This window comes from Schistocerca gregaria, chromosome 2 (genome assembly GCF_023897955.1).
Source record: "Schistocerca gregaria isolate iqSchGreg1 chromosome 2, iqSchGreg1.2, whole genome shotgun sequence".
Classification (NCBI taxonomy): domain Eukaryota; kingdom Metazoa; phylum Arthropoda; class Insecta; order Orthoptera; family Acrididae; genus Schistocerca; species Schistocerca gregaria.
The window spans coordinates 205,765,290-205,779,599 of NC_064921.1; the positions used below are offsets into that span (position 1 = coordinate 205,765,290).

The following is a 14,310-nucleotide window of genomic DNA, read 5'->3' on the forward strand; positions in this document are numbered from 1 at the left end:
CTAGCGCCATTCGACGACCAACACCGCGGTTCCTGGTGTGTCCGCTGTGCCGTGCGTGTGATCATAGCTTGTACAGCCCTCTCGCAGTGTCCGGAGCAAGTATGGTGGGTCTGACACACCGGTGTCAATGTGTTCTTTTTTCCATTTCCAGGAGTGTATGTTCAGACAGGTAACCCATGAAATGTTTGGTGTATGGAAGTGAAATTTATAATCGTGCTTGTCAGAAATATTCATCTGCTGCAATTTAAGATGTGCTCATAGTATCCTACTCACCACACATTCAGAAGAAAAAACAGCAAAAATGTTTTGACGATCAATGTTGTGTGTGAAAGCTTAGCTTTTCCTGTAGCTATACTGTATGTATATTAATTTACACCAGTAACTTCTCATATTCGTGTGTACATGTTACTTTACAGTGATGTTGCTATTGGCTGTGTCCTATGCTCTGAATATCATGGGTTGCCTAGATTGCATGACTTGAGCTATGATTGGCTGACAAAAGCACATTGCACAACACAGTCTCAGTATCAGTGCTTCGGAAGCTGCCGTGCTGTATGACAGAATTTTTTAATAAAAAAAATGTTGTTTGTATGTTGCCGCTCATCAAAGATATTTCTGAAATATGTTGTTTTTACTGGCTTTCATTTCTTAAAGTGCCGGGAGTTTCTATATTGCTGTATAAAACCTTTATCATTCAAAGGATTGATAAGTTCTACAGCTCTGATGGAAAGTATTTTGTTACAGAAAATGGAAAAAATATACTTTCACCTGTCATGTAGTGCATTTTCACATGGGAAAAAGTGTATTTTTAACTGGGGAAAAAATAAGTTTTTGTCCACATTCAGAAGCTTCTAATCTCTTGTTTGAGCAACAACTATTTTCAGAAAAGACTTTAACATTTAAATTTGTATTCAGTGTTAACAAATTCCTGCTTTCAGATACACTTCCCTTGCTATTGCCAGTGTGCAGTTTCTGTCTTCTTTACTTTGGCCATCATCAGTTGTTTTGCTGTAGATACAGGAAAACTCACTAAAAGAAGTGTGTTATTTTTTAGTCTACTTCCCTCAGCATCACTTCATTTAGTTCAACTACATCCCCTTAACTATGTTTCCCTTAATTGTTATAACCTCTTTTCGAATGTCAAATCATCTCCCAGGTCCTTTGCTGTCTCAGACTGAGTTATAATGTCATCAGCAAACCTCAAAGTTTTTATTTCATCTCTCTGAACTTTAAATTTTCATTGTCATTATTGAATAATATTAGGGATATGCTACAGCCCTGTCTTACTCTTTTCTCAGTACCATTTCTAATCCTTGGATCCTTAAAACTGCAGTTTGGTTTTGATATGAGTTGCTCTTGGTATCTGTACCACTTTCCAAGTTCGAAACAGTTTATTCCAGTTAACAGTGTCTAAAGAATTTTCCATATCTAGAAATGGTGTAAATGTAAGTTACCTTTCTTCATTTTATCTTCTAAGAAAAGTTGTAGGGTCAGTGTTGCCTTGTGTTTTCCAACATTTCCCCGCAAATCATGTTGATTTTCTTCCCTGTTGGCTTGTAATAGTCTTTACAGTCTTCTGTAAATAATTCATGTCAGTATATCAAACAATGGAAAATCCAGCATGGACTGTTACAATATTATGAAAAGGAAAGTCGCTACTCACCATATACCGGAGATGCTGTGTCACAGATAGGCACAACAAAAAGACAATCACAAAAAAATGTTTTCGGCCATTAAGTCTCGTGTGTGTGAGTTGTGTTTGTATGTCTATTGTTGAAGAAGGCCTCGATGGCTGAAAGCTTTATTTGTGACAGTCTTTTTGTTGTGCCTATCTGCGACTCAGAAACTCTGCTATATGGTGAGTAGCAACTTTCCTTTTCATAATATTGCAACGATGACTTATTACACTTATGGTACTGTAGTATTCACATCTGTCAGCACTGATTTCTTTTGAATGGGTATTATTTCTTCCTTCTTGACATGTGAAGATATTTCGCCTGTCTCATATGTCTTGGTCACCAGATGGTATAGTTAAATCCTGGTATGTTTTCCCAAGGATTTCAGTAATTCTGTAGGAATGTTGTCTGCTCCAGGTGCCTTCTTTTGACTTGCATCTTATAGTGCTTTGTCAAATTCTTCTCACTGTATCTCCCATCTCATCTTCATCTGTAGTTAGCTGGCATAAGTTGATCTCTTGTCATTTGCAATGGACTGTGCATGGCAATTTTGTGGGCCTACCACAACCAACAAGGTAAAGCGATTTTCTAAACGTCTCTATAGCAACACCTCATTGTTACAGCTGTTTGGGGGGCTACTGTTTTTGCCTGCAGCCATTGGTGCTTTGCAGTAAGCTGACATAAATGCTACTGGCTGTCAAGGATGTTCATACTCCGTCTCAACTATAATTCTTCCCTTAACATAACATTGTCTTAAAGTTTACTTCTTCTCTGTGTTACTTCTACCTTTCAATCTTTCCTCCCTTGTGCAGTTCATGCTTCCAAGCTGAGCTCTTTATATTCATAGAACTGATTCTTTTTTCTCCAAAGGTTGATTTAGTTTTCCAAAAGACAGCATTCATAATTCCCGCAGACAGTTATCTATTTATGCATTGCCATTTTGCTCTTACTGTCAACCTCATTTTTTAAATACATCTGTATTCTACTTTTCCAGATCCACTTCCTGCATTTTTATAGTTGCTCCTTTCATCAATTGCATTAAATATCTCAGGTGTTGTGTAAGAATTTTACTGCACTTTGTCTTTTTGCACATTTGATCATTTGCTTCTTCACAATCTCATCTTTCACCATTTGTCTTCTGTTGTATTCCAGTTCCCTGTTTGTCAGCCATTGACTAAGCTGCCTTTCAAACTCTCAACAACCAGTGATTCTTCTTGTTATCCAGGTCCCATCTCTCTAATTTCCTATATTTCTTCAGCTTTAATCTACAGTTCCTAATCAGTAAATTATGTTCTGGTGCCACATCTGGCTACACAGATGTTTTGCAGTTTAAAATCCGTTTTTGAAATCCTTGTGTTACTACTTGAAACCTTTCAACATTTCCAGGTCTCATCCAAGTATATAGTCTTCTTTTGTTACTTTCTGAAACCAAGTGTTGACAATAATTAAATTATTCTATGTGCAAAATTCTACCATACTGCTTCCCCTTTCGTTACTTTCTGCCTAGTCCATGTTCTACTATTTGTCCTTCTCTTCCTTTTCCTGCTACTGAATTCCAGTTCCTCATCCCTCTTCACATCTCCGTTAAAGATTTTAATAATTTCCTTTATCTCATCATACATTATTTCATTTCATTATCTGCAGAGTTAGTAGGTGTATGAACTTGTACTACTTTGCTGTCTGTGTTTACTATGATAATGGATTCACTGTGTTGTCCAAACTAGCCTCATCCACATTATTTTCTTATTTTTTTATTAGAACTCTTCACATGACCATGTTATATTCTTTCTGCCACTTCACTTTACTAATTCCCACTGTATGAAGTTTCAACCTATCCATTTCTTTGTTTAAACTGTCTTTACATGCACACTATGGGTCTAACATTCCACACTATATTCTAACATTCCACACTATATTCTGTAGACCGTTCATTTTTCTTGATATTGCCCTCCTGAGCAGACCCCATAGGAGAGATCAAAATAGGGGACTTAATAATGCTGTAATATTTATTGAAGAGGATGCCATTGAGAGAGACTGGCTGTTGGAGGGAGGAATATCAGTGCCAGAATCAGTAACAGTCCAAATAGATATAAGATGCAGACATTAGGTAGACATGAAAAGACTTGGGCAAGATATATTAGTGAGGAGACTACACAAATCATTGTATGGACTAGTGACTATAGAAGTGACAAAAGAAAGATTCCCATATGTTTTACAAATAGAAAACATTGTTTAATGTTATTAATTTATACATAATTGAAAAGCTTACACTTTTGTCATTTTTCAACATAGTCTCCATGTTTTTTGAGACACTTATGAAGACGGTGCTCCAGCTTTTGTATTCCTAAGTCGAAGTAGTCTCCCACCAACCCATTGAGGAAGTGTGTGAGCTCTGCTTGGCTTTCACCATCTGTCTTGAAGTGCTTGCCACCTAAGTGTCCCTTTAGCTTGAAGGAAGAGGTGATAATTGCTGGGGGCTAAGTCTGGGCTGTACATGGGATGAGGCATAACGCTCCACACAAATATCTTCAAAAGCTCCTGTGTTTGAAGAGCGACATGGGGTTGAGTGTTGTCTTGAAGAAGCAATACTCCCCCTATCAGTAGTCCTCTCTGGTGATTCTGAATTGCTTCCGGAGGATGGTCAGTGTTTCACAGTATCTGTTACAGTTTATTGTCGTCCCAGGTGGCATGAAATTGATGAGGATACTCCCTTCTGATCCCAAAACACAGTTGCCGTAACCTTTCATGCCAACTGCATTTGTTTGAAATTCTTTGGTGGTGGTGAACCAGAGTGACACCACTGATGAGACTTGTTTTGTTTCGGGGGTGTAATGAAACAGTTTCATCTCCTGTGACGATAGAGTCCCTGTTGCCTCCCCACCTCATATTGTTGGAGAATCTTGCGAGCACAGTCAAGGCGTTGCTCCTTGTGTCCGTCAGTCAGCATCCGGGGTACCCAACGTTTCTGTTAAAAGTTCTTTCAATTGTGCCGTGGGAAGCTTCACGAATGCTTTCATCAAGTTCATGGACAGTAACCCTCCAATCTTTCAACAGCTCACTGTTGATTTTCTGGACAATCGCTTCCGAAATCGGCAGTTTTCCACTCCGTTCTTCATCGTAAATTTTCATGTGATCCTTAGCAAAAAAGCCCTGCACCATTTGCCGACATGCATGAATGGTCATGCACTCTTCACTGTAAACTTACGTCAGTTGCCGATTAATCTCCACAGATGGTAACTTCCTTGTGTGGAGAAACCGGATTACTTCTCAAACCTTGCACTTGGCAGTAGTAGTGATCAACACTTCCATCACTGACAGCTGCCAAGCTAACACTGAGCAACATAGCAAAGCACAGATGGGTGGGCTCTTAGAGTGGGGTAACCACTGCACAGCACTGTTGTCGGATTTAGCGTAGCACTGTCCCTCAAGGCTGTAGCTCATTGAGAACCTTAATTTTGGTAATACCACAGAGAACCTGAAACCAATTGTCATAAATAGTTCTGGAGATAGTTCTGGAGAAGTTGGTAACCTACACCCATCTTAAAGTGATGAAAGAACCATATCAAAAATGACAACAGGTATAGAATTTCTAAATAAATAGGTCTCTGGATATGATGCTAGTTTTCAGTTAGCATACTGGACTCGCTCTCGGGAGGACGACAGTTCAAACTCGCATCCAGCCATCCTGATTTAGGTTTTCCGTGATTTCCCTAAATCGCTTCAGGCAAATGCTGGGATAGTTCCTGTGAAAGGACATGGTCGACTTCCTTCCCTAACCCAATGGGACCAATGACCTTGCTGTTTGGTCCCCTTCCCCAAATCAACCAACCAGCAAACAATGTAAGCAATCAGCTAGTTTTCAATTTCCTTATTGCATTATTGGCTTCAAGACTATCAGCCCTATCTTCAGATGCATCTTCTAATTGTACATCTAATCGATGTTTAATTAACTGTGGGATTATAGCTTGCTGATCATCACTGCATCACTGATCAACAACATGCAACAAACCTGTGTGTACAATAACACAAAACTGATGCCGTAGCAGTCACCGGTTGTAGACTACTGCCAATCACTGTGGTGCTAAGTTTGTGTAGTGGTGTAGACACAGGTTTGTTGCACGTATTGTTGATCAGTAATGCCAGCAAGCTGTGGTCCCATGGAAGTTAACCTAACATTGACTAGATGTATAGGTAGAAGGTGCAGTTGAGCCGGTAGTCTGGAAATCAATACTGTAATAAAGAAATTGTAAAGTATCCTTGCAACCAGAGGCCAGTTAATTTATAATTTCAATTCGTCACACAGCTGCCTTCTGTTACAATGTGAAATTTAAGTACAATAGATAATGTTTTGATAGATTCATTCAACAAATACATTATCAAATCTCTTGCACAGAAAATATTGTGTGATCTTTGCTTGAAAACATAATTTCACAACTTCAAAATTTCAATTACTATTTTTACACGTTTAATTTTGCAGTACTTTATAGGTAATAGATTTAGTTTCACATTTATCACTGTTTACAATTTTTCTACATCACTGAAATACTGACGTTGCCATACGGCTTTGTATATAATTTTTTTTATTTTTTAACAAGTTCCATAATCCAGTTTCTGTTTCACAGTTCCAAATATTTTTGCCCAAATTAAAATTAACCTTAACCTTTACTTTTTCCACTGTATCAGTCATACAATTTTTATGGCAGTTACTAGTGTCTGTCTAAAGCTGCCTATGTTATCAGTTGTGGAAGGAATGAAACCAGTTACAATGTGCATTAAAATTGTAAGCCATAAAACATGTTCATGTATCTATTTCTTGCTAGTCACGTTAGGGCAGCAGGTACTGCTGGTTGCATAGGTAGCTTTATAGATTTCAAGATCGTTTTGTTAGACTAAAACTAGCATAAAAATATGCAACTGTAATGGTGAAAGAGAGGATAATTTTGATATCACACAGCATGTGAGACTCTGTACCCAATAAATATTTCAGGAATAACAGTTTTGTTGAAGTTATTTGATTTCTTTACTTTTTTACTTCATTTCCTGTTTTGGTTCTTGGGAGGTGTTGTTTAAAATGACAAATCATTTTAAGTTAAGGTGTTAAGTGTTGAAAATAATTGTTTACAGTGTCATTTGCTTTTTTGTTCACAGGATGTATGGCCTGTTCCAGACAGCTTTCTATTTTGGTTACATGGCACTTTTCAGCCTGGCCCTGGGAATTATGTGTGGGACTGTTGGCTACGTTGGCACCAGCTTTTTTGTCAGAAAAATCTATTCCACAGTGAAAATTGACTAAATTTTGAAGTGCTGAAATTTATGTGTCAGTTTAAACAATGAAACATAGTTTCAGTATGAAACTGTTTTATATTTTGTGCTGTGTGGAAGCTAATTTCTGCAAATAATTTCCTTCCACAAAGAAAAGAAATGATGGACCAAGAAATTTAGAGCAAAGTTGGAAGCATCTAAAAGTGTGTTAAATTATAGAGAATGTACTGCCATTTTTTTTTTATTGTGTGGATAAAAACTAGCCAGTGTTTGAGAGAAGTGCTTAATTTACGGAACGGCGAGATGGTATTTCATATAATCAAAAAATGAAGCAGATCAAAGGATGTGAAATGCACAACTAATGAAAGCAAGTTCTTGATAACTGTTTGTACAAATAGATTTTTATTTTTATTAATTTTTGACTCCTTTTGTGCAGGACACCATAAATGTCACAAAACTTTTAAAATTTGGTCATCCGATTCTGAGTCTTTCTCTCTTTTCGTTGTTAGCCTGGGACAAGAAAAACATGTACACAATTTAATTTGAACTGTGGATTCATTGCATTTTTAAATATTGTAAGAAGTAACTGAAGAAAACTGAAAAGTAAAATTGCCCTGCATCTAAATCTGTGTAAGTGGTTACACACAGTTGGTATTGAGTGCGTGTGCGCGTGTGCGTCGTGGATGAATGTGCGGCTGATTTTTCATCAGTTAAAGTCTGATGTACTTTTAGAACTTTTTTCTCTGTTGTAATGATAGATTAAAGCGTGCATATAATCTTAATATTCCTCTTGTTGGTTGCTTTTTTTAAAACTGTATATAATGAGGACAATAGTTTAACCATAGGTAGTACTGCTATCCTTCACCAGTTTGTATGAATGAAAGAAAGTTAAAAATCCTTTTATTACAAACACACACATTTTCCATAATCAATCAGCAAAATGTTTATTTTAATGCCATTTCCTCTTTTTTAATCTGTAATATGCAAAAAGTGGACAAATATGAAAACTTTGCAACAGAAATTGCTAATATATCAAAAGAAAATAGTAAGAATGTACGAGTAGATGGGGTGCATTTTTCTGTAGTGTACGTGTGTGTGCGTGCAAAGTAAGACTTACATAATTCTAGCACGTTTGGCACTGACTGTTACCTCTGCTGAAGGAAAACATATTAATAATAAACCATCTTTTAAATACCCAAAAATAAGGGATATGATTGTGCTCTGCTGTGAGACAGATGATGTGTAAACTGGAGAATGCTGTATCGAACTTGTGATACCTGCCTTAATGTAGCTTTTTTTGGTGCTGTAGAATGTAGAGTATTGAAGAAGTGTCAGACTGCTGCCGAATACTTGTACTGTACAATGTGTGCATATGAAGGTTTGGAAGGCTGTATTGAATATAGGAGGACTTTCTTATTAATTGTGACTTACTTGCTAGTCATGTTAGGATGGTGACTGTTTCTGATCTATGATTGATTGGCTAACATAATGTACCATGTTTTAAAATGGTTACTTTATGAAGATTGTGTAAAATTTGTAAATGTAATTCCATTTGAGTAAGTACCTCTACACATTCTAAATAAAGTTTCCGTATACCTTTTTGTGATTTTATAACACATTCCCGTGTTCAGTTTATAACTTAAAAAAAAAGAGATCTTAACAGTTGTATGTTGTGCACCTCACTACACCCTTTGTGAGAAGTCAGTAATACACATTTTTGTATATTGCCACTGCAGGTTGTAGTACAAATAACTGAAACACTTTGTTTGTTCAGAACTTAAAACAGGAAAGCTGTGATAGACCACAAGTGGAATTTACTTAAAATATAATAGCTTCGGGGCTTAAATCCTGATTACCTTCAGATTTTTGTCGCAGCTACAAAGTGTTCATTTGGCATCGGTGTGACTGATTAGCAGTTGTGATGTATACAAGGTGACCAATGTATGCCATTTAAATATTTATTTACTTATGTTGTTATTTGACAGTAGAGAAAATGTGGCATACTTGTGTGACTGTAAAAGCAAAGAAATGGCCTTGATTTTGTGAGCAACTGTTTTGTAACAGTTCTGTATTTTACTCTGGTTATGTAAATTACTGTATTTTAAATATTTAATTTATGCACTTTTTGTATTGTTTGAATTATCTACATAGGATGGTTGAAAGTTTTACACTTTGTCTTCAGTTATCAATAGTTGTTCAGGATAAAACTTCTGATTATGAAATAAGTATAGGCAAAACTGTGGAATCCCCTCTGTTCAGATCATGTAATTCCATTTTCATTGAAAGTCTTTCATATGTGATTGCCTGCAGGACTGTATAAGTCTCTTCTAAGTACCCAGGCAGGCTCTCCTGATATACCTGGAAATGACACTGTAATCTTCTTTTGTCATTGCACAATGAACAAAGTTGTAAGACTAAATAAAAATCTACATATTAATATATGCTGTTGAATATGGCTCGCCACCATATAGGAAGTGGATCTCAGTTTACTTGAGGATTGCGACTCATTGCCCAAAAGAATATGAATTAATTGAGTACTCAACAAGGAAGCTGATAATGAAGCTTTTGAGATACAGTATAGACTACTCCCCATGTGGCAAGCACATAACCTGAAAAAAGTTTCATTGAGGTTGAAGCCAGTAGACATTCATGTCTGCTCATTATATATATCCCCCGTCCGGCCGTCCTGATTTAGGTTTTCCATGATTTCCCTAAATCACTCAAGGCAAATGCTGGGATGGTTCCTCTGACAGGGCACGGCCGACTTCCTTCCCTAATCCGATGAGACCGATGACCTCGCTGTTTGGTCTCTTCCCCCCAAACAACCCAACCCCCCATTATATATATGGAAAAACAATACATATTAAGAACTATTAGGCGTGCAAAGAGAATAGGAAAGTTTTTCACACTTTCACAAGTGAGAATGATTGAATGCAATGGAAAATAATTACTGAACTCTTCAGGATTAAAACTCTTTGGTTTTTACCTACATTAAAAGAATGTTAATGATAAACAAATTATCTCTTAAAGAAATTTGGTATGTTTACTCATCCTTTCCCTGCACAGGAGTTCTGAGGAAACAGGATATAAAGGTGTGAGTTATACCAAGAGTACTTTCTTTTTAGCTTCTAATGATGGGTTCGAGCAGGTAGTACTACATAAGTCATAAATTAAGATGTACTGTGAAATTAGATAACTTGAACTACTTTGAGTATTGTTTCACTCAGATTTTCCATTCATGCAGAAAAATCGATTTAACTGCAACCAAAATGTGAGTTTTAAGAGGGAAAAGTCGGAGTACTTTACTTGGATAGAGCAGATTTAAAAAAAAAATATTGGTATGTCAAGGGAGGAAGCTACCAGAAACTGTGTGACTTTATCATAACTTGTAGACTGGCGAGATTGAGTCATTGTAGAGTCCATTTAACAGTTAGTTGTTTCAGAATGTATGGAAGAAATTATTTAAGGGCAATGTTCTGTTGATCAGACAACACCACTACAATAACCTGTAACTGAATCTATTAAAAATATCATTTTGTTGGCAGCGTAATTCCACCTGCTGAAGTAAATATTGTTAGTTGACCCTAATTTTCTTCTAGGATTTCTCTGCACCACCGTCCAAGTTTTTTGCAGTGTTTCATCTGTGAGCCAGGGTTTTAGATAAAACTAAAATGGAACAAAATGACCTTAGTTTCTTCACAGATGTTACTAAATTGTGAAAAGAAATTCACTGTCAGATGAATGTAGCTTCAGATGCATAAGGATACTTTTAACTCAAATTTCAAATTACTCCATGCATGATTACACAGCTAAAAACCTAAAATAATAAAATTGTAAGGAGAAGGAATCGTTGTCCGATATTTATCTTCAGGAGGTGAAATTCTAAGTATTGCTGAGAGGCAGAAATAAAGGTACTCAAAAAAATCTTAGCTTTCGCAGCTTTTAGTTGCTTCCACAGGGTGGAAATGTGGCTAAGTTGGAGAAGGGTAAAAAAGTGGCAGCTTGGCAAGACCCCAGGATGAGAGGCACCTATCCTTTCTGAGGAGGATGAGTAAACATCTTTGCTTCCCTGGTCCCTCTTGTCCTGGATGCTACGTAATCTGCCCTTCCTTTCTTCAATAGTTACATTTTAAACCTAATAATGAAGAGCTGTATCACTGTTTGAATTTTTCTAACAGGTAGAATATAAAAACAGCACAGTCAACATTGGTAAAACAAATGTCTGCATGAAGCCTTGTATGGGATTTCATTTTATCATTGGTACTCAGTACATGTATTTTATTAATGGCTGAGCATCAGTTTGCAGATTACCAATAAGCTTAATCTCAGATCAAAAGATCAGAAAATTTTTAAAAGATATATTTTTGGGTGATAATACATGTACTTTGTATTTCTGGTATGGCATATGTGAATGTAGAAAAAGCTATAGCTCAGCATTATTCAGTGTCATCTAGCAAAAACGAAGCTCAGAATAAACACTATTAGAAAAACTGTGCTACAACAAGGAAATTAGAAAGGATGTGAGGGTGTGATGTGGAATCTCAAACAAGAAATAAATACAAGCTGTCTGTTTTAAAGAGTGTTTAACAATTGGAATGTTTGATAAGAGCTTTGAATTACTGCTCTTATTGTGCTGTTCAGGAGGAGGCAGTGAATAAGTGAGAGGATACAGCCAGGTGGGTAAGAAACAAATCTTTGGGAATGTAAAAGAAATAAGACCTAATTTAAAATGGAACATAAAAATGATGATAATTCGACATGATTATTCAGTCACATATAGTGTTCAGAATGATAGAAGTCAAAAGAGGAACACACTCTCAATGAAAATCAGTAAAAACCAATAAGAAAAGTTCTGTGGGGAGAAATTGGCAAAGTATCAAACTAGGTCAGAAGGCTAATTGTGAAGAAAAGGAGATAAAAGCAGAAGCTAAACAGCAACACTTGAATCACAAGAAATTGAGTACTGATAAGGACTAGCAGTGTATTTAAAGTAAATTCTCACCCACATGTTGTTGAACTTATTACATAATTCCTATATTTGAAAACGATAGACTGCTAAAACACACACACCACCACCACCACCACCACCACCACCACCACCACCACCACTGTCCCAGAGCCACAGCAGTCGGAAGCAGTGGCCATTTACCAGGAGGATTTTTTTGTCCAAAGGCTTCAATGTTTAGCAGTCTTTATCATTGTCCTTGTCTGCTTGCGAATACCACCTCTATGTGGTGAATAGCAACTTATCCTTTCCATATTGTTGTTATTCCATTGTGGATTTTCCATTATTTGATACTGCATATATTTGTCGTTTAAAGTTTTGGTGAAGGATGACGGGCCAATATGAAACATGGTTGCATTTGTACTGATGGATAATGTTGCTCTCATGTGTGGTACTGTCACTGATGACATAAGGATAAGATTTATTTTTATGAAAACATGCTTCATATTACTAAGCTGGGTATTGCAATGAAGCTTTGGAATTATTTAAGCCACATATTTAGAATACTTATTGTTACTTGAAGACCATGCTCAAGGCTTATAAAACACATTTGCAGTATAGTACAGATGCTTATACATCAGTTGATGTTGTGTTGTACACCAGTATAATAGTTTAGTCATCATCTCATGGTCATTGTATTCACTATGATGAGGAACAGTGTTGCTCAAATCAGTCTATAAAAAAAAATCTGAGACTGAAACAACTCACAAAATTGAGGAAAAACAACCACATACCTGTAGTTGATTAATGTGTGGCACAGATGCAAATGCAGTAGCAAGGAGGGTAATGAGAAGATTGAGGGAGGGAGGGTTAGACAAGCAACTGTGAGTGGCAAAATGATGACAGAAAAGGTTAACTTCGTAAAACGGGGGAGGAGAGAGGAGGAATGTGAGTATAAGATGTGGAAAGAGGAAGTGTGGTGTGTTAAATGATTGAATGACTGTAGAGGGAAGAAAGAGGGTAAGTATAAGGGAGTGGGAAGTGGACTGGTGCCTTAGATCAGGAGTGTTACATGAATGGAAGGCAATTCTTATCCATGCAGTTAAGATGAGCCAGTAGTGGAGGGAGGGTCCACACTGCACATGTACTGAAATAGCTGTGGTCATCCTTGATATGGTGTGCAGAATGTTCAGTAACTGATGTGTAAAGTTTGCAGTTAACAAACAATTTTATAGTGCCAGTTCATGCTCAACAGCTGTTGAGTTGTCACATAATGCTGCACAGATGGTCATATAATATAACTGCTCTCACACAGAATTCTACCTTCTATAATGTATGAAATATTTGTGACTTGATTGCAGAAGAAAGTGTAGGGGGATGTACAAGAGAGGTTTTGTTACACTTAGATTGTGAGCAGATGGAATGACTTGTGGTGCGCAGTACTGGAAGCAGGCTTGGCTTGTGGGTAGAACAGGATGTTTTGCAGGTTGGTTAAGTGACAAAGTGCTACTTTCGAGATGAGGGTAGGATTTTGGATAAGGTATCTTTTATCTCGGGGCTTGATGGGAGGTAGTCAAAGCCTTGGTGAAAAATGCAGTGAAGTTTTCGCGAGGTCTTGGTGATAAAAAAAGTAGTGATCAGTGACTGCTTCACAATGACTACGGAGTTGATGGTGCTACAGGAACAAGTGGCATTTCTTTTTGTGCTAGCTTGGCAGGATGCTTGGAGTCTGTAAAGGTGCTGGCATGGTTATTAGCAAATTTGGCTGACTCCTGCTTCCCACTGCAGATGTAACATTCACTGGTGCCAAGACAATAAGTGAGAGCCATTTTAATATACACTCCTGGAAATTGAAATAAGAACACCGTGAATTCATTGTCCCAGGAAGGGGAAACTTTATTGACACATTCCTGGGGTCAGATACATCACATGATCACACTGACAGGACCACGGGCACATAGACACAGGCAACAGAGCATGCACAATGTCGGCACTAGTACAGTGTATATCCACCTTTCCCAGCAATGCAGGCTGCTATTCTCCCATGGAGACGATCGTAGAGATGCTGGATGTAGTCCTGTGGAACAGCTTGCCATGCCATTTCCACCTGGCGCCTCAGTTGGACCAGCGTTCGTGCTGGACGTGCAGACCGCGTGAGACGACGCTTCATCCAGTCCCAAACATGCTCAATGGAGGACAGATCCGGAGATCTTGCTGGCCAGGGCAGTTGACTTACACCTTCTAGAGCACGTTGGGTGGCGCGGGATACATGCGGACGTGCATTGTCCTGTTGGAACAGCAAGTTCCCTTGCCGGTCTAGGAATGGTAGAACGATGGGTTCGATGACGGTTTGGATGTACCGTGCACTATTCAGTGTCCCCTCGACGATCACCAGAGGTGTACGGCCAGTGTAGGAGATCGCTCCCC

At 37.7% G+C, this 14,310-nt stretch overlaps 1 protein-coding gene across 1 annotated transcript in view; it reads left to right on the forward strand.

Annotated features, from left to right (window-relative positions):
- Window positions 1-8,539, forward strand: part of LOC126336699 (transmembrane 9 superfamily member 3) — a 104,768-nt gene extending 96,229 nt beyond the window's left edge. Inside the window, exon 11 of the mRNA XM_050000654.1 lies at window positions 6,825-8,539. Coding sequence (XP_049856611.1) covers window positions 6,825-6,969 — 145 coding nt within the window. The 3' untranslated portion in view covers window positions 6,970-8,539. The remainder of the gene's footprint in view (window positions 1-6,824) is intronic.
- Window positions 8,540-14,310: the final 5,771 nt, after the last annotated feature.